General features: G+C 33.5%; 3 protein-coding genes across 3 annotated transcripts; all 3 read left to right on the plus strand.

Moving 5' to 3' along the window:
- Positions 1-2,176, plus strand: LOC128214296 (heavy metal-binding protein HIP-like). The gene has a single exon (XM_052920691.1). It carries the CDS (start codon positions 145-147, stop codon positions 793-795), a length of 651 nt encoding a protein of 216 aa, XP_052776651.1. The 5' UTR covers positions 1-144; the 3' UTR covers positions 796-2,176.
- Positions 2,177-2,647: 471 nt separating this feature from the next.
- On the plus strand, positions 2,648-7,456 carry LOC128215378 (carboxylic ester hydrolase-like). The gene is made up of 2 exons (XM_052922065.1): positions 2,648-2,759; positions 6,867-7,456. Exons 1-2 carry the CDS (start codon positions 2,648-2,650, stop codon positions 7,454-7,456), a joined length of 702 nt encoding a protein of 233 aa, XP_052778025.1.
- A 340-nt stretch (positions 7,457-7,796) lies between these two features.
- LOC128215379 (uncharacterized) lies at positions 7,797-9,560 on the plus strand. Its single transcript, XM_052922066.1, has 2 exons — positions 7,797-7,944; positions 8,953-9,560. Exons 1-2 carry the CDS (start codon positions 7,797-7,799, stop codon positions 9,558-9,560), a joined length of 756 nt encoding a protein of 251 aa, XP_052778026.1.
- The last annotated feature ends 10,218 nt before the right edge of the window (positions 9,561-19,778 follow it).

The following is a 19,778-nucleotide window of genomic DNA, read 5'->3' on the forward strand; positions in this document are numbered from 1 at the left end:
CCAAAAGTTGCAGTCCAATGAATGATCGCCAAAGGTATGATGGTTGGATTAAACGAACCAATCTATTTCGCACACACAATGATGATATTATATGCCATAGGTATATAATAGACTTTGCGATGATGAAAAACAATTGTCAAAGACATGGAAAACAGTGGGTTACTAAGACTTCTGTGTGTAGCGTCGGTCACATTAATGGTGCATGCGGCACCAAGTCGGAGTGTTACTGATGACATTGCCGTTTTGAAAGAGAGAATGGACAGACAGACGCTTGCTACTACGGCTCTGAGGGCGAAAGTCGGCGACCTGGAACAGAGCTTTAGACAATCACTTAGTTTGACATCACAGTTAATTAAAGACGTGAACCAACAGCTTACAGCTAGGTCAACTAGTGTTGCCTTCTTCGCGCGTCTTGACAAAAGCTACGAGAATATTGGAGCATGGGAGACGATTGTGTTTAAAACGGTGGTTACCAACGAGGGTGGGGCATACGATGGAATAACGGGTGTATTCACCGCACCAGTGAATGGGACTTACGTTTTTTATTCAAATATCATGACGAAAGAAGGAACGTCTATTGAAACATCGCTCAAGGTAAATGACATCAACAAACTGTACCTTTATTCCGGAGGACCAACCGGTTTCTATGGCCCTGGCAGCAATATGGCGGTTCTGAATCTGAACTCTGGGGATAAAGTTAAGATGGTGAAACATGGGCCTTGGGGATCGGAGCCATTCTACATTCATGTTAACTGGAGTACTTTCTCTGGCTTTCTACTTAATACAAGCTTCTAAATTACAAATGTGTTTTAAAGAAAACATTGGTTTCATTTTTTTATAATGGTGAACATCTGTTATTTGTGCGGTATTCAGTTGTGTTTTTGTTACGAAAAATCTCACTATAATCATGTTTAAATGTTATTTTGAATATAAGCTGTACTAATATTTCAAGTGTGCACTAGATTTTTTAATATAATTTACAAAATCATCAGATTCTTCTTGTCACGCATCATCACAGGTTTACTTCATTTGTGTTTTAATACATGTTTGATACATCGTTTTGAATGCAGTCAGGTAAATAGTCTATTATACTCATTCAAAGTATTTATACTATTTTAGCGTTTATATTAAATACAATATACTTAATAAACATCAATATATGTAGTGTTAAATTTATAGTTCTGTATCTTTGCTAATGCTTCTTTTAACAGCATGCTGTTTTTTAGTATGCAATAATTTTATATTTACACCTCTGCTTCCATTCCTTATATGAACTGCCTTTCGGCAATTGCGTTACTCAATCGATGAACGCAACATCTTCGAATATGTTTGGATCGCAATTCATCGCATAACAATTTACATTAAAACTATTGATCTTATTAATGTTTGTATTGTGGCAACAGGTCCCGTAGAATATAAATAAACATTTTATAGTATTATATTATTATATGATAAATGTATTGTTGCCATCATTGTTTCAATTTTACGTTCAAAAGTGATTTCCGGTGGTTGATCTTTTCCCTCGGCATTGTGACGTCATTTGAAAAAAAATGTTTTCGGTTACATTCGGGTCTTTTTATTTACAGAATCGGAAAGAAAGGATTAGTGAAAGGTTTCCTTAAGTCAAATGAAGTATTTTTCTTTACAATTCTTGAATGAAATAATGAACTACTGGTGTAAATATAAGTAATGAATTGCGGGATTGATGTCATTATCGGAGATATGAACGCAATTGTGCTGGTCAAAGTACGCGTTGACTCCACACAGTTTACCCAGCCCAATTGCGTTCATACCCCAATAATGACATCAACCCCGCAATTCATTCCTTAAGAATGCTAATATGAAAGATACTTTTTTATGTATTTAACATCCACATTTGCTCTCTTCTTGTGCTATTACACTGTCGTTTCACCATCTCTGTGAAACCTCCACGCATATTGTAAGTTGTATTTGAATGGTTATGAAGGTTGATACATTTTTATCTTAATCAATGTTCTATTATGTGATATTATGTTTCACACTTTTCAAGTAATTCTGTAAGCATTAGCGGGTTATTAATTGAACGTCGAATGTTTGTTTAATAAAATCAAATCTTTGTTATAAGAAGTAACAGCTGTAGATGTACTTTTCACATTAGGCATGTGTTTTTTCTACAATAAATGTTTACATTGAAAAATGTTGTTCGCTGTTCATTTAAACGTAACAATATTATTTTGAAACAAGATTGTTTGACCTTGAAAGGTTCCAATCAGTGCATTTTACGTCCGATTTTATTTCAGCAAAGGAACAAAATTGCTCCTCTAAAATTTGTTTCACATTCTAAGTCAAGAAGGGCGCCATACTTTTGTGGCGAGTGTTCGTGTTTATGTTACATCCTTACAACGCCTGCTCTCAAATCCTCTGTTGCAACTATTGTAAGCTATCTATCTGGTCTAATGATTGGTCGTTACTGCTGGAGTTCACCAACTTGAAAAAAACATACCTGAATTATATTAGCAAATTTAGACCCCTTTAAACAAGGACGTCACTTTCGACATGAGTATGACGTTTGGCAGCGATTATTTATATTAAGTAACACGATCTTCATTCACTTCTCCTGATTTTAGACTAATAACGTGACATAAACATGATTTTTACGAACAAAACCATGGGATCGCGATGGACAGACTTGCGAAGGCAGACAGGAAAGAGCAGCATGCAGCTGCAAGTCGTACGCATCGGAACACCAAAAACGGAGTTATTGTTCTGCTGTGAAAGAGGTATAACTTTGACAGCTGAAAATCAATCATATAATGTTATGATCTATTATTTTAAATGTGTGCTACTTTACAACATATCGGCGTCTAATTGAGCACCTTCATTTAAAAAAAAACAACATGCATGGATCTTTTTTGGTATATTTCGGATATTTGCAGCTGCATTCTCACAGATTTACCATATTTACAACTTTTTTTACTATTTTGTCTTGGAAAGAGCAACTGTTTGCGTATATATCTGCAAACAAATGATAAAAGATTGCTGACAAAGGATCAGCTCACAGATCTTCATAATTCCGTTCCAAAATTAATGATTTATGGTTTAAACCGTTAAAAACAGTTTAAGGAAACGCATAAAACATCAATTTTTGAACTTAGATGTAAAAATCTGCGATCTCATTTTTGTCAGCAGTTTTCATGGATTTTCCCAAAAAAATTGGCTCGTTTCAAGAAAAAAAAATAATTAAAATTGTCAAAACGTTCAATCTGTGCGATTGAAGCTTTAAAATGAAGATATGATTTGCGTCATGGAAGGGCATATTTAGTGTGTACTCTGTAAAGTTTGGAAGACAATCGACGCTAATACAGGAAAAAATAAACTAATTTAAAAAATAAAATAAAAAAGAGAATTATTATAGCTACGAGGATAAAAAACACATATAGGGATTTAACGTAAAATAACATTAGGGAAAATCGCCAGACATGGCTTTAAATTCTTTGTTTAATTAAGCAGCTCCTATAATAATGTGTTAACAGTCAACACCATATTCAACAAATAAGCTGTATATACGTTTTGAAATCCTCATTTGTTCAATTGAGCAATTAGTCAGTAATAAATTCCTCATATAAACACTTTATGCTTATCGCATTCGTCATCGAACTGATGTCAAAATGTCAGCCAATTTACAGCGCTACGAATTGTAATGTGCAATTCACAATTCCCAACGAAAACAACCTCGGATGTATATGGACGGTTTACAATGTCAGAAGCCTTTACATTTTACTATGGTGCAAGTAAATCAAGTATTAATTTAAATTAGCGATAAAATTAATGACTTGACTTGCGAATCTTAATTATGTATGCACTAATACAATTCACTTACAATCGATTTAAATTTAGTTAAACAAAATACACGTAAAACCGTACACATAATTAATACTATTATTTAGAATGTTACAAACAACTTCTTGCTAGAATGCATACGAGGTTGATTTCGATGGAAATTGGCCGAATGGCATCCCACTCAGAGTGGTCTTTATGATGTGTTGTTTTTATTAAAAAAAACCCCGTAAAATCACATCAAAGTGCTTACCCAGAAAGCGGAAGCGCAAAATAGTAATGTGTATGTTTATGTTTTTTTTTTAAACTTGATTTCAACACAATTTTGTTAAACAGAACAAATGATGGGACACGTTTTCATATATTCATGCAAACAGACATGTTTACCTTAAATATAAGTAATCAAATCGACACATCATCCCCGATTATTTTACAATTGACCAAAAATGGCGTGCTTGGTGGAACGCTTGGACTCGCTGGAGTAGAAAAATAATATATTAGAAATAACATTTTATTTAACCATTTAAAGTTTTTGACATGATTATTAATATATCATACAAGTTATGTTTCGTTTTTGTAAACATTTGGGAGGTGTATTCAATATTTTATGACAAACTATAAAACGTTTCGGTCATGAATCAATTTAAATTGAATACAAATATCAATTCCATATGCAGTAGAATGTAACACGTGTTTGTATGACTGTAATAAATCATGAAAATTCCATTCACTGTTGTCACAGCTATATGCACATTGTGGTTTCATTCTTATCAGCGCAAATATACGCTAAAACAGGTTTGAATTCACCTGTCGAAATAGCTGTTTTTATTAAAAAAGCGTCTGTTTGTTTTTTTTCTTTCCTAAAGGTTCCGCACTCAAGTTCTGAATGCAAAGGTATTGTATTCATATTATTAACCATTTTGTAATTGCAATTCTAGATTCAGCTTAATATAATTTCCATACTTTTTCTATTAATGAAAATGAAGAACGCTTATGTCATTTCTCTTTTGTAATATATATTGGGAAAAAGTAAATGTCTGTATTCTGTACCTAGTCACATTTGCTTTTATCATTTTTTGTCCATGCATGATATTGAGATATCGTTTGATTTCAATTCCATCCAGGTGGTTGGATTGAAAACAATAACAGCAAAAACAACAACAAAATTAAGTATAATTATATTTCAGATAATTTATAACATTATTTATCATTCCCTTATATACGCTCATGTCGTCATATTTACTACTAAATAATAGATATTAGCTTTGGTAGCCTTACACATTTCAAATATGGTGTTTCTGTTGTATTACTGAGCCATACATTTACAATATAGTTTACAATTTTGCCATAGCATAAAAAATGTTCATACCATCCTGAGTAGACAACGTGTTGTTGTTTCATTTATCTAACCACCTTAAATACAGCGCCCTTGACTTACACCAATATGTATATAAAAAAATACAGAAACATGCTCAGTTGTCGAAAAATCATCAAACATAAACCCCGTTTAACGGCACAAGGTAAACGCCAAAGAGCTAGAGCACGAAAACAAATATGCACAAACAAGAACACATGGAACACGAACACAACCAACACAGTACATAAATATTATATGTAAAAGCTAGGGGTATTTATCAAGGATTGTTAGGTACCGCTTTAATAGATATAAATTTACTAGAGGTTTTAACTTATACGGCTGAAACAATAAACGTAAACATAAAACACTGTGATCTGAACTTTTTTAACAGTCTTGTACCAATTGTTTTCAGCCATTTACGCAAATTATTGGCTTTTCCAAGACAAAAGGGTTGTAAAAACGGCGATTTTTTGAATTAATGGTTCAAGACGTATGTAATTTATTTTGATGTTTAACAATCGTATAATTGTGTTAACAGCATAACAGTATAAAAAGAAATTGTGCATACAGTATATAACGCAAATATCACTAACGTGGTTGAAATTATCAATTGTGATTAAAAAAATATTTTTTTTGTGGTTTCATTTACCTAATTTATTTGTGGTTAAAGCCTACTTAAGTATGTGTTTTTGTTTGAACTTGTTATTTAACAATTGATATTAGTTTGCAATACATGCGTATTTTTATATTCACGAACAATCTACTTTTCATGTTTAATTCAATCAATTATTTCAGCATACATTTTACGGTGATAAACAAAACAAATAATGACCTGTTAAAACATCATTTGATCTTCCATGAAAATCTTCCAAAAAAACGAGTCATGGGTGTTCGCCCATGATATGGCGATGGGATTTACTAAACCATGCTATTTAACCAAAACAAGAAGGATAAATTATATTTGCCAGGTATATGATATACACACTACTTTAAGTCTCATCCTTCCCTGATGTTATTAAGTAGGTTAACGAACTCATTTATTACGTATCATGCAATTTTAATTTGAAATGTAATTAGCATACTTATTTATATGATAATTTCATTCCATAACACTTTGGTAATTAATTATGTGAACAAAGTTTTATATGATCTTTATATCTTATATGTAACTAACATTAGATGAACTATTTCATTGTGTTAATATTGCTCCTAAAACTTTAAAAAAATGAATGTTTTGAGAAGACATTTTCAATACTTTCAAAACATTTGAATAATTATTCCTGAGACATATTTACTATACCGTTCAAGCTAAATCTTGCGTCTTCGACATGGAGAACAGTCGGCAATATTGTAACTGTTGGCGCTGGCGAGTAAACGATTAGATGGAATTAACAGGAATCAAGCATTTAATTTATTTAAGATGTATTTTCCTTCACATGTTTCTTATAAATGTACTTTATAAATCACCAGCCAGTTATGGTTATTGTTCAGTGTTTAACTTTTTTACATACTCCTAGCCTACGCTTTGAATACGACCCATTTTTAACAATCCTATTTATCATGATGTTTTTATAGATGATGTATACAAATTACTAATGATAACTGACTATGCAATTGACGAAGAAGCTTACAACAGATAAAATGGCGGTAGTAATGTTTTGTACATTACTGAATCTCGTCCTTTTGATTTCAGGACCAATCGTTGTTGAAGCGGCAAAGGCCAATATGAAGGGTAAGACCGTTAAAGTAGACTGCGGTCGAGTACGTGGACTTTATAACGTCACTTCAAGAGCATATTCGTTCCGAGGAATTCCCTATGCCAGTCCTCCAGTTGGCAATTTGCGTTGGAGACCACCATTCCCGGTTAACAGCACCAACAAAAACTGCTGGCGCGGACGCCTTAACGCTAGAACATTTGGCAGCCCGTGTTTGCAGAGAAACCCCCAATTCACTGCCAACATGACAATTGGAAACGAGGATTGCCTCTATTCGAACGTCTGGACGCCCTTTCTTAACCCAACGGCAGGAATTCCGGTAATGTTCTGGATACACGGGGGGTGTTTGGTTTTTGGAAACGGAAATCAGCAGGATATTGTTTACGCGCCAACAGAGCAGCTGGCTCGTGACCATGATGTTGTCTATGTCAGCATCAACTACCGACTGAACGCGTTTGGATTTATGTCGCTGGACATGCTGCGCGTTGGTTTGCATACTAACACCTCCGGAAATTACGGGTTCATGGATATGCTAACAGGACTACATTGGGTGCAAAACAACATTTGACAGTTTGGTGGAGACCCGAATCAGGTAATCATCGCTAGACATTGGTAAAGCTGAAATATCTCTGCAAACTTTTTATATCGCACCATTTAAAAGAAAATGAAAGCGTTACTTCCCTTTCCGTTTTAATTGCCTCGCTGTCTCTTTCTAATACTAAATACATTTCTTTTTAGGTAATGTTTTTTGGACAGAGTTCCGGTGGGACGGCAATATACGCTTTGCTTGCTTCACCCCTCGGCCACGGACTTTTCCATAAGGCCTGGGCGATCAGTGGATCACCAGTCATGAATAAGACGGCTGCAGAAGTGGATGTGGATAACCAAGTTGTTGTACAAAAAACCGGATGTCAAGACGCGGACTGCTTGTACAATATGACACCAGAAATGTGCTTGCCAGCGTGCCATGGGAGGAGTTCCCGTACTGGGCGATGAGCGATCTCACTGGAATCCCAGCTAAAGATCGCTTTAATGGCGCTCTTCCGGTTGTCGATGGTATTTCATATTTTTACCTGCAAAAAAACACCATACCATACATTAAAGATATTAGGAACCCTATTTGTAATTTGTACCTCGGATTTTATTTACGTTATCAGAGTATGGGTAGAGTTAAAAACTGAGACGTGTGCCAAAATGTGTTATTCACACATGTTCGTCACACAGGTTTGAGCACAACATAATGACTTCACTTGCATCTTGGATGCAACCTAGACAGTAGATTTAAGTTCAACTGAACGCTCCTTTATCTAGATCAAGCCGTTGAATAAACTTGAAACGTAGATAATCAAGGGATGGTAAATCAATGCATACATTTAAGTGTTCTATCTATCATTGACTCTCATCTACGTAAATATAAAGACAAATTTAATCAGTTCGAAATTAATGAAATAATTGCATCTTAAGGAGTTTATATTGTAAAGCATTTAGGAAATTACTTTTATATTGATTATCTTTCTTTAAAAGGCAATAAAAAGACGCCATGCAAAGTCCAAGTATAAAATTTCAGAAGTCGCTAATTGCATTTAATATGGCGGCTCTCATGGGCTTGAGGACTACTTCTTTTCTCCAATATTTACATGGATAAATTGGCATTCATTCGATTTAACGACTTTGACCGTTTTAATGTGTGTGTTTATAAATATCCCAAAGTGTTCGACTGAGTTGCTTTAAACGTTTTTTGGTAACGTTGTGTACCAAGTCTATGTTTGCCAGTATATTATTTTCAATATCGTTGAGGAGAGTGCAATAACGTTTGCGACCGTTTTGTTTTCCAGGCTATTTTTTTTTACCAAAAGCTCCTCTTGAAGCGTATACAGCAAAAATAGGAAGCGATGTTCCTGTTCTCATTGGTTAGTTGTTTTACTGGTTGTTTTTTCAATCCATATGGCAAATTAACCACCTTGAATAATTTGAGAAGCTTGTTTATCGATTAAAACGTTTATGAAGTCATGCTCTGTATCAAATGAAATGTCATGTTAAACTGAACAACAATGTGATATTTAGGTACCACATCCCATGAAGTAAGTTTAGAGTCTAGTCCGCAAGAGGTCACCAACTGGACATGGGAAGATAACAAGTATCAGGACTATGTCCGCCATGCGTTACTCCCCTTTGGACACGTCATAGCAGAGACCGCGCTTAAGCTCTACCCAGAAAACGTGCACAATCCAGAATTTCAACTAGCTAGTCTAGTGACAGACCTCAGAGTGACGTGTGGAAACGATTATCTGGCTCTAGTAATGGCGACTTCTTTTACGTCCCCGGTGTTCAGATACATAGCAGAATATGCCCCCTCTGCTCCAATGAAGGCGTTTTGGGTAACGCTTCCCGCGAGATACGCCTTTCACGGCATCGACATGTTCGCTTTCTATAAAACCACGGGACTCATGATTGACAACATGACGGACGCAGACAGGCAGTGGGAGGTCAACGTGCAGCAGGAAATTTTGAGTTTTATGCAAATCGGAAGGCCTTTTACGGCCTACTGGGGAATGTTTCCCGGCCAAACCGCAGTGCTACGTGAGAACACAACGGTAACGGCTGGGTACCACACTGCAGAGTGTCTCTTCTGGTTAAAGAACGGGTTCTTCTCCTACTCCTTGATAAATTAAAATGGAACCAAATTGATATTACACTGTTCCGATTACCGTTACTTCAAAAATGATATGCATAAAACACATTTACATGTATTACAATAAAACATAAGATTTTTTTCAAATTGTAAAAACTACGACTAATTATAATAGACGAATACATGTAATTTACATGAAATAACATCAGGTAAAACTTGGAAGAAAACGTTTGAAATTATTTGATCAATTAAGCTGATGCAATTGTAATTGGTTTACAGTCAGTAATAAATTCCACAAAGTAGCTCTATATTCTTTTCGAAATCGTCATGGAACAGACGTCAAAAACGTCAACCATGTCCTATCAATTGTGACGTGTTGACGTATCTATCTTTTTTACACCAAGGGGTTTACACCCATTACATTCGGAACCCCTCGGTCATGTTCCATCGAAAACAAATCCAGATGTTTATGGACGTTTTTCAGTCAAAAATCTTTAAATATAATTACTCTACTAGTACAACGCGTAGTATTTAAATTTAGCTGTTCAACTTTATGTCCTTAATCTCGGGAATCTTATTTTTTATGCACAAATAGAATTCAAGTACAAAAAATGTGAACTAAGATATAAAAAATATACAATAAAACACTATAAAAACGTAATGCAATTATTCAAATTTGTACGAACGTATTGTACTGATATACCGACATGCATACGCGGTTGTTTTCGATGGAAAATGACCAAGAAGCTCCGAATGACACCCTTCAGAATGGTCTTCATAATGTGTTCTTGATAAGAAAGAATTACGTACGCTCGCGTATTAAGGCGTGCTTATTAAATTCCAAAAGCATGCAGTTTCATGCTATTTTCTGCAAAGTAACGCTTATTTTAGTGGATTCGTTTTTGACATATAATACCATGATCTGGAGCTCTGGCAATACATTTTTAATTGAATTTATATGCATATTTATTATTGATATCACATAATCAGCAGAATTCCTATAATACATGAATAAACAAGTTTCAAATATTACGGAAGATAAATGATATTTGCACGATATTGAAACATTATCTAAAATATATGTAAGAAGATAAATTAAATAAATTCAAAATGGGAAATGTTTACATGTAAATAAACAGAAATTTTGTGAACTTTAAGGCCAGACTTGTTTGATACAGCACCATGTCTATGTGATGTGCGGTCGATATAATAAGGCATGCTACAACTGTTTTATAACGCTTGACTGTCACAATATAATAAGATTAATAGCAAAGCTATATACTCAAATGTTTTAAATTATTCAAGCAGCGATGCACAGTAATGAAAAACACGTTTCCAACGTGTGCCAAGGATAGCACCGGTAAGCCAAAAGCAAAACTTGCTTCTAAAAAATAGGTATGTAATAAATTATAAGTAAAGATACATTGTGCAAGTAATGTCCATTGTGTCGAGATTTTTTTAAGAATGTATCATTTAAAATGCATAAACGCAAATGAGAATAACCATCATAAGTACCTTCGGTATACTTGTCAATAACTGGTGCTCAACATGAAGAACCTATTTGCAATAGCTTTATACCAGTTAAACTGCCGAAGTGTTACTCTGTAGGACAATATCATTCCTGCTTAACGAATAATCACGTTCCTGCAGTACCTCAAGTGCTTTGATAAAATTCAGGCGTGGGACTCTTCAGATGCTCGAAGTGCGAGTGTTAAGTATGGTAAAAAAACCCACAAATATGTGCACGTTGCTCGTGAGATCTCATGAACGTAGCAAAGTGAGAGCCCCTAATTGTATTTTAACAGAAACAGTTATAACATATTCGACTTCCAGTAAAGCACGCTATATGTAAATATTGTTTATAATAGCATTTTGTACATTTACAAATTGATACTAATCCATGGCACTAAACAGATATGTTTTCCAATGTGCTTTTGTATCACTGAACACATTTCTTTCGCTCAACAATGCATTTTTGTGCCTTTCAAAGGACTTTTTCATCTAGAAAAAACCTTCAATATGAAGACTTTTAAAATTAATAAAATTGCACGCTATACGTAATAAGTATTTCTATAAATTAAAAACACTATCATTTGCGTTATATTTGTAGAACAAACATTTAAACTATCAATTTTGATTAAAAAAAATGGAATTGCTTAATAAGTATTTTTTTACCGCCGTGCATCGTACCGTTTACTTGTTCATGTAACCCACGGCGATTTTTAACAGACAAAGAACTTGATTTCGAAACGTCAGTCAACTGTAAACCGTACTAATTATTAACCATCATTAAATCTAAACGATGTCAAATTAGGTATATAGACATAAGTCTTCATGGTCAATGAAATGAAAACAATTATCGCACACAATATAATCACGTCTATTTCCTACTTGGTCATTCATATCGCCAGTTATTAACACTTTTCCCCGATACTATCAATTATCAATATCGTGTTCGTGTAAAACATCAAAAAGATCGACATAGACAATATTATAAGCAGGATAATTTTCGGGCCAAATATACAGCCCTGCTACAAAATAAACCACATCACTTTGTAACTTAAAGAATTGTTAATCAAGTTTCACCTACAAAATAGTATCATGTCTTTTTAAACAGCAGATGCACCTATCTGAATTGAATCTCTAATATATATTTCGATTCCCACACTCCAGTATTTAGCACGCCTGTGTTAAAAATTTCTTGACATATTTAAACATATATATCCTTCTACATCATAATTAGAATCAACATTACATGTCATAATTAAAAAGTCTTGGTACACCAATTTATCACATGTCAAGATACTCCATATTCCAGCGACATAATTATCAAGATTGGGGAATGAGATTCGTTACTCTCGCAATCGAGTGAAATACTTTCTTCGGGCACGGTTTAATTTACAGGTACTATTTTCTATTTGTACTAACGGTACCTGTTAAAATACCTTCATATCGCAGTAAGCCGCATCATGGCGATATGCCGCGTGCAAGTGTTCGAAAGTCGTTCACGGTAACAGCAGATGAACCCGGTTATAACACATGCAACACGCTTTGGCTACCGCGAAATATATCGCCGCGAATTTCCGAGATTACGCAATCTTGCCCGCGGTGGCAACGTGTGTTTTTTTGCACAAAAAAAAAACGTGTAGTGTTGTGTAAGCAGCAATAGTACTTGCGACACTGTTATCGCCCCTATCGTTAAACTGTACATCGGGCGAAATAGTAATTGCAACGCTTTCGCTTTGTTTACAACTTAAAAGCAACATTATCAACGTTCCATATAGTTGGACTATAGTATTGGTCAATATTGGAACTCAAAATCGATTCATTCAACGAACGCTTCATATTTGTGACCCTTTCCATTGCAATAACATGTACGAGGGGTAATCCAGAATTACGTGGACTTCTTACATATTTTCTATATTTTTCGTCCAAATTATTTTAAAATTCATGCATATCTTATTTGAAGTATTCTACATAGACGGTATGAAATTTAGATCTGTAAAAAATTACGGGTTCTTAGATAACAGGAAAGGACGATCGGCGCAGGAATTATAAAGGATATCTTATATGTATTGAATGGGAAGTTTCCACGTTCTATGTGAAATGATATTTGAATTATTAAAAAAGTCCACGTAATTCTGGATCAACCCTCGTATTAATCCAGGTGTGTTTTGAAAAAAATAAAACTTTAATCATTTAAAGTTGAACTTATCCAAGACTATAAATTATTTGAGCAAGCTATATTGTGGCCCATAGTTTATTTATGCAAGCATTCTGCTAAATCGTAGTTGTACGTTTATGGTGATTTAACATCGTTAAAGGTTTGTAAGTTAAGATTGAAAACATATCGTAACATAATTACAACTTATACATATAGGTTAATTAGTTTATTAATATTCATTAAGTTAAGCTTAAGGAACCATTATAAATATTATAGTGTGAACCATTCTTAATCCTCAACATTTAATTAATTACGAATATTGGGTTGAATGTCCATACAATCAGAGTTCCGAAATATCTGATTTGATAATTATTATTTACGAATAATTAAGCTGCTTTGTGTAGCATCTTGAACTATTTGATCCTATCTTTTATAAAAACAATCAACACATTTTTGTTATAAATGTCCTTCATAAACTTTGTTTCAGCTAAACTGATAAATATTAAAATGATTATTTGTGAAACATTAAGACAGGGTAAAACTATCTGCAAACCTCAATTGCTTCTCAATGAGGAGGTTTTGAACATGTGTGTTTAGTGTCTTCCACGCTCGCTATGCTCGTTCAGATCGGCATCATTGACGAAAAGATGAAGTCAAACATGGAAATTTTTCTTTTTATTCATGGAAAGGTATTCTGTGCGTTGAATTGTCAAGGTAAACAATTTTATCTTTTATCTTAGATAAGAAGGAAAAGAAAGAACATACGTTATCATCATCTATACGAAATTTATTCAACAAGATTCCTTAAGGATAAAAAATAGCATTGGAGAGATTTTATCATTTATTTAGATAGTGTAATAAGCACTGTTTGGATTTTTCACGAATGTTATAGTCTATTCACATCAAGAATACTGATTTGATGATTTACAGTGCTATATACATAATTATACGTCACTATAAAGCGTGCCAGTTTGAGCTGTGTATTATTGCGTCAAATATTATACTATTTTTAAACGACTCATACGATTTAAAACAAGCATTAAACACAAAAAGTACTATGTGGAAGTAAACAAATATAATAGTATACTACAAGATGAATGACCAATTAAATCTAGGTAATAAACATAAAGGTTTGATGTCATATAAAATTATCTTTATTACGTTTAGCTTCAGGTCGAGTTCATTAATAATGGTGTTGAACTAAATGTTATCAATTGCACATTTACCGGAACTATTATGTTTAAACCAAATGCGAACACTTCACAGGTCAAAATATCGTACCATATGGCCAGGCGGATCAGTATCCAAAGACATACCTTATATACCTAATAAGTTTAATGCAAGAAAAGCCATTGATGAAGACAAGAATACGGATGTTGTACATGGAAAATGTTCACACACGGATTGTCCACAAAATGGAGATACCGCTTGGTGGGAATTTCAATTCAACAATGTATACATCATCACTGGTATTGTGATTGTAAACAGAAAAATCGTAAGTAAGTATCACAGACATGTATGACTTGTCTACACAAATTTGATGTCAATGAAGGCTATTTTCGAATCGAAAACTTTTAAGGCCATTTTGAGTCGTTTTGCCCCATTGTAAAGGGAAAGATCGTAGAAACATTGTGTTCTTCCCATGTTATATGAATATATTGCTCGTGTTGCATTTACATTTTGATTTGTTAGATAACTTCCTACAGGTATTACCAATTCATAACAGCTGCATTTAATACTGTCGCTTATAAGATGTCACATTTTTGCACAGTTTCTCTGTGTGATGTTATGCATTTTTTTCTGTTCTTACATGCACTTTTCAAGCTGACAGAAAAATACTTTTCGGAATGTTTATATAGGGGAACACTTTCAGCACTGATTTTATTGTACTATGTCATGATAATTCAACCACAACGAATTGTCAAACAAACAGTAGTGCACGAGTGCGTAATGCCAAAATTAGAATTCCTATTGTTGGAACAAAAAGGCCGATGCAAGGAATAAGGATAGTAACACAAAACTATCTCACCCTATGTGAAGTGGAAATTTTTGCAAATAATTATGCTTAAGTAAATTTTACTTAAACATTTAGACTATATATTTGTGTATAAGTTTAAAGTATGGATACGAGTGCAATCTAAAAATTCAAGCCCTCTTGTTCACTAGATGTATTTTAGAGAATTGCCAATAGCAATCATTATATTAAGTTTATATGAGGGTCATCTTTGTTTCTACTTACACTCGCTTTCAATTAATATATGTTTCGAATAATCTCATTATAATGTCAGTCTAGAGTACGACACTTTAAATAATACATTGTTTTCCGTTGTCACCACCGTCAGATTTGCGCGTGAACTGTCCGAACGGTTATCATCCGCAACCTGAGTCAGTACAATGCCATCACAACGGTAGCTGGTCCAGTTCGCCACAATGTATTCGGGGTTGTCCATCGCAAATTTAAAATGGCTATCTTACAGATATTTTTGAACATTCCACAACATTCAACAGACCTATCCAAGTCAATGAATACTTTAGCATCATATGCAATGATGCGTATGAGCTAAATGCAATCAATAACTTTTATTGTCTCAATAGGACATGGAACGAAGATGTAAAATGCGAACCGATCAAATGTTCTTGTCCAGCAGAGACAAAAATCGCAATTTACATTGTAATTTCTACAAAAAATCAGTGTCACGATAGTGAATTTTATGGAACCATGTTGCAAGTCCAATGCAAACCTGGGTATATTTCATCCACTGCAAACACTACAACATGCCAACAAGACAATCTTTGGAGCCCTCATTCATTGAATTGTGAACAAGTTACTTGTAACGATCCTCCAGAAATTCGAAATGGGTTTCATGCCCATTCTAAACAGAGTCCATATCATGTTAATGCCTTTGTGACACCGCAATGTAATACTGGATACAAACTTTCAGGAAATGGAAATTTACTGAGATGCTCTTCTGAGCCACCAGTTTCTGTGCATGGAACATATGAACCAACGCATATTGGACAATACTTTAATAACACGACATTAGTTATAAAATGTAACATTGGATATACAATTTATACTGGACCTTCTATTCGTTTATGCACAGCTGACGGTAACTGGAGTAGTTTAAATCAGTGTGTAAAAGTGACATGTTCTATCAACATTTCCGAGAACAACCATGTATTTTATAGTCCCACTGTAAATTACAATGGCAATTCATTTCTGATTGATTACAATACTACATTATATGCAGTTTGTAAGGTTGGATTTACTTCTAAATTCGAACACATTCCAAGAAAGTTCAAGCAAGACGGACATCTAAGTGCATTTTCTACATCATGTAGCCATCTCATACATGAAAACACTAGCACTTGCCATGAATCGTTCAGTTTTAGTGTTTTTTTGCAATTTCCTTTGTTCCGCCATTTTCCTAGAAACAAACAATTTGACATATAGTGGTGTTTAGACTGTCTATAAACACATGATCACTAATTTTCTTTTGTTACTCTGAGCAGTTCTGTTACATTTGTATATAAGTGGACCAGAAAAGCAAAATTTTGACAAGTTGAAGCATTGCAGTTTGGCTCTATGTCATTTTTTATATAAAACACTAAGCCGATGAAGTCGAAAAACCTTATTTTGCTTCGAAAAAAATCTTAAAAGAGTAGGCAGGCCAATTTGTTGTGGTCTGTTCTATAGAAACTATTTAAAGCTACAAGGAAAACAATAATTGGTCCAATTATTCCAATGCATAAGTAAATAATTGGCTCTTCAGGTTTGCGGCTTCCCATTTGAGGGAAATGACTGTTTCTGCTTTGTTATAAAAATACCACAGGTGCTAATACTTGTCTCATTCATTTAGTGTTGAATAAACCATTGCCAAACTTTTAGTATGTGTTGTGTATAGCCTGAAGTTTAACTATAGGAGTTTTGAAGTCTGTTTCTGAAACAATGTTACTTTAATAGGCTCAAGACCACAGTTATCTGCCCCCCCGTTGATCCGGATGTGAATACAGAAAAAAGAGTGCTTTTGTTCAAGTATCAATATTTTATTAAAATTGAATAAAAAAAGAAGCAAAAAAGTTCTTTTTGCAGAGAACTGGACTGAATTTGACACTCTATTGTAGAATTTGATAGTTTTCAGTGTAAATATTGGAAAAATCATAGCTTGTGGAAGTCTGAAAATTAGTTTTTTGTAGCCGATTGACTCTTTGGCGGAAGGGTTATGTATTTGTCCTTGTTTTTAATTGGGGTGTGTATAAAGTAAAAGCTAGGTTAGTGAGGTGGTAATCGCTTTCCTAGGGTAACAGTATTTCCCTCATGTTGACAATATGTACTGTCACACTGGAAGCCATGCAATATTTATATAATGTCATATTTTGGGATATTACTCAGGACAAAAATATTGTACATATATGCTTAAGAAGACTTTATATCAAAGTAATAGCACTGTTTTTGTCATAGTTTTGGGATAGAGTTTCTATCCTATTTTTTTCAGAAATTAAACAGCTTTTTTGTAATTTATTTTCTGACATGTGTGATACCTTTTTTTTCATTTATTGCGATATCTGATATCAGCTTTAACAGCTGCACTCTCACAGATTGAACGTTTTGCCAACTTTTTTTATTTTCTGTCTTCGAACGAACACGTTTTTGCGTACATATCTGCAAACCAATGATTTAAGACTTCTGACAAAAGATCAGATCGCAGATTTTCATATTTCCGTAAAAAAAAACGATGTTTTATGCATTTTTATTAAATCATTAGTAATGGTTTAAGCCATAAAACTTTAAATTTGGAACGGAAATATGAAAATCTGCGATCTGATCTTTTCTCAGCAGTCTTTCATCACTAGTAAGCAGATATTAACACACAAACAAATCTTATTCTAAGACAAAAAGGTTGTCAAAACAGTAAATTTGTAAGAGTGCAGCTTTAAGTAACATTAAAACTTTTATGGCATTAAGATATTTTCCTCCATAATCAAATGTGTGCAGAAATGTCAACCTCAAATTAGTGGATTGTTCTTTGTTATTTCAATGCTGTAAAGGAAAACAATCAAAGGAAAAAGTACTTGCTTTAGTTCATGTACAAGCAGGAAAGTTAACAACTTCTAAACTTGACAAACATGTACATTACACTGCTTAATTAAGACCATGTAGTTACTTTCAATCCATTCTTTTTCAATAGATTATCAGTTATTCTTAGTATATGCCTTAAATATATTTTAGCATTAACTAATTCATTCACTTAGGTTGCCCTCCACATTCAAGTGATAAAACATTTTAAAATTGTAAGGCTCACTTTTGTTTTCATTTTCAATTAAAAAAAATCATGCATTTTTTCTGTTACTTTTTTACATAATTATTGTCTAATTACAGACTTATTCTACAATTATACTTACTATTAACGAAACACTTATGTAATGGAAATATATTGCAGATATTGAAATGTGCTTTAAAAAATATACTAGTTACTAGTTTTTGAAAATGGAAGTAAACCCCTTAAATCTTTTGGTTTGAAAAAATGAAGTTTTAATAAAAGTTGAGTAATGTTCTTATGTTTGACCCTTACCTCAATTGGCAATTTATTGCATTCATATTTTTTTATAAAAAAACTTCCTTAACTATTATTTTATTTGTATTTTTTTCTGTGTAAACAATATAGTTTTTTTTCAAATATGATAATGCTTTTGACATGTGATATTAAAAATAATTGTTTTATTTACTGTTAATCAGCGATTATACTCATGCATTTGGTCAAAGGAATGTTTTACTGATGTTGCAGTTAAATCGACATATTTTATGTAATGGATAGTGTTGAAGTTAAATCTTCAGATATGAGTATTGAATGTTATTGTTACAAGAATATATACTCATCTTTTACTTTTTTTAAAAATGTCTTTAGTATTAGCTGAATGCTCATGTTTTATCCTCATTATAATTATATACTACCTAGTTTTTGTTTATAATAATTAATAATTAGTCTACTGCAACATAACTGTATGAATTTCACATTACTCATTTACAATGGCCATGTGCATATCTAACTCATATTTTATAGCTTTAGTTCATGTATCTATGTAAATTAAGGACTCATAAATAAACTGTGAAATACTTACTGCTTGCTTTATGGAAGGTGTGAAAGACCAAAACTTATAAGGATTTACATCTGGTAATAGGAACGATTGTCTTCACACTACTTAATTACTTATCAAAATACTGAGAGACCATGCAAAGTATGGACTGTACTGGACTGTAGCTGAAAAGCACGTTCAAAAAAGCCTCTTCGTCCTTGCCATATGAATATTCATAAATTAAGGCTCTGTGCTTAACTTTAAAGAACATGTTCTGAAAAGTTTGCAAACTTTAATGTATATAAAACAGCTAGTTGTTCTTGATGGTCCGAGAGGCCAAAAATGTATTGTATAACATGTTTTTCATAAAAAGAACTACGATTCCGGCAATAAAACTTCAAGCCCGTAGAGGCAGCGCCTTAGTTCATATTATTAAATACACAACCGAAAAACATAATAAATGGACAATGCTTTTGCTTCAGCAACTGCTGATTGACGTAAGTGTGTAACAAGCGTTAA

Source organism: Mya arenaria, chromosome 13, assembly GCF_026914265.1.
Source record: "Mya arenaria isolate MELC-2E11 chromosome 13, ASM2691426v1".
NCBI lineage: Eukaryota > Metazoa > Mollusca > Bivalvia > Myida > Myidae > Mya > Mya arenaria.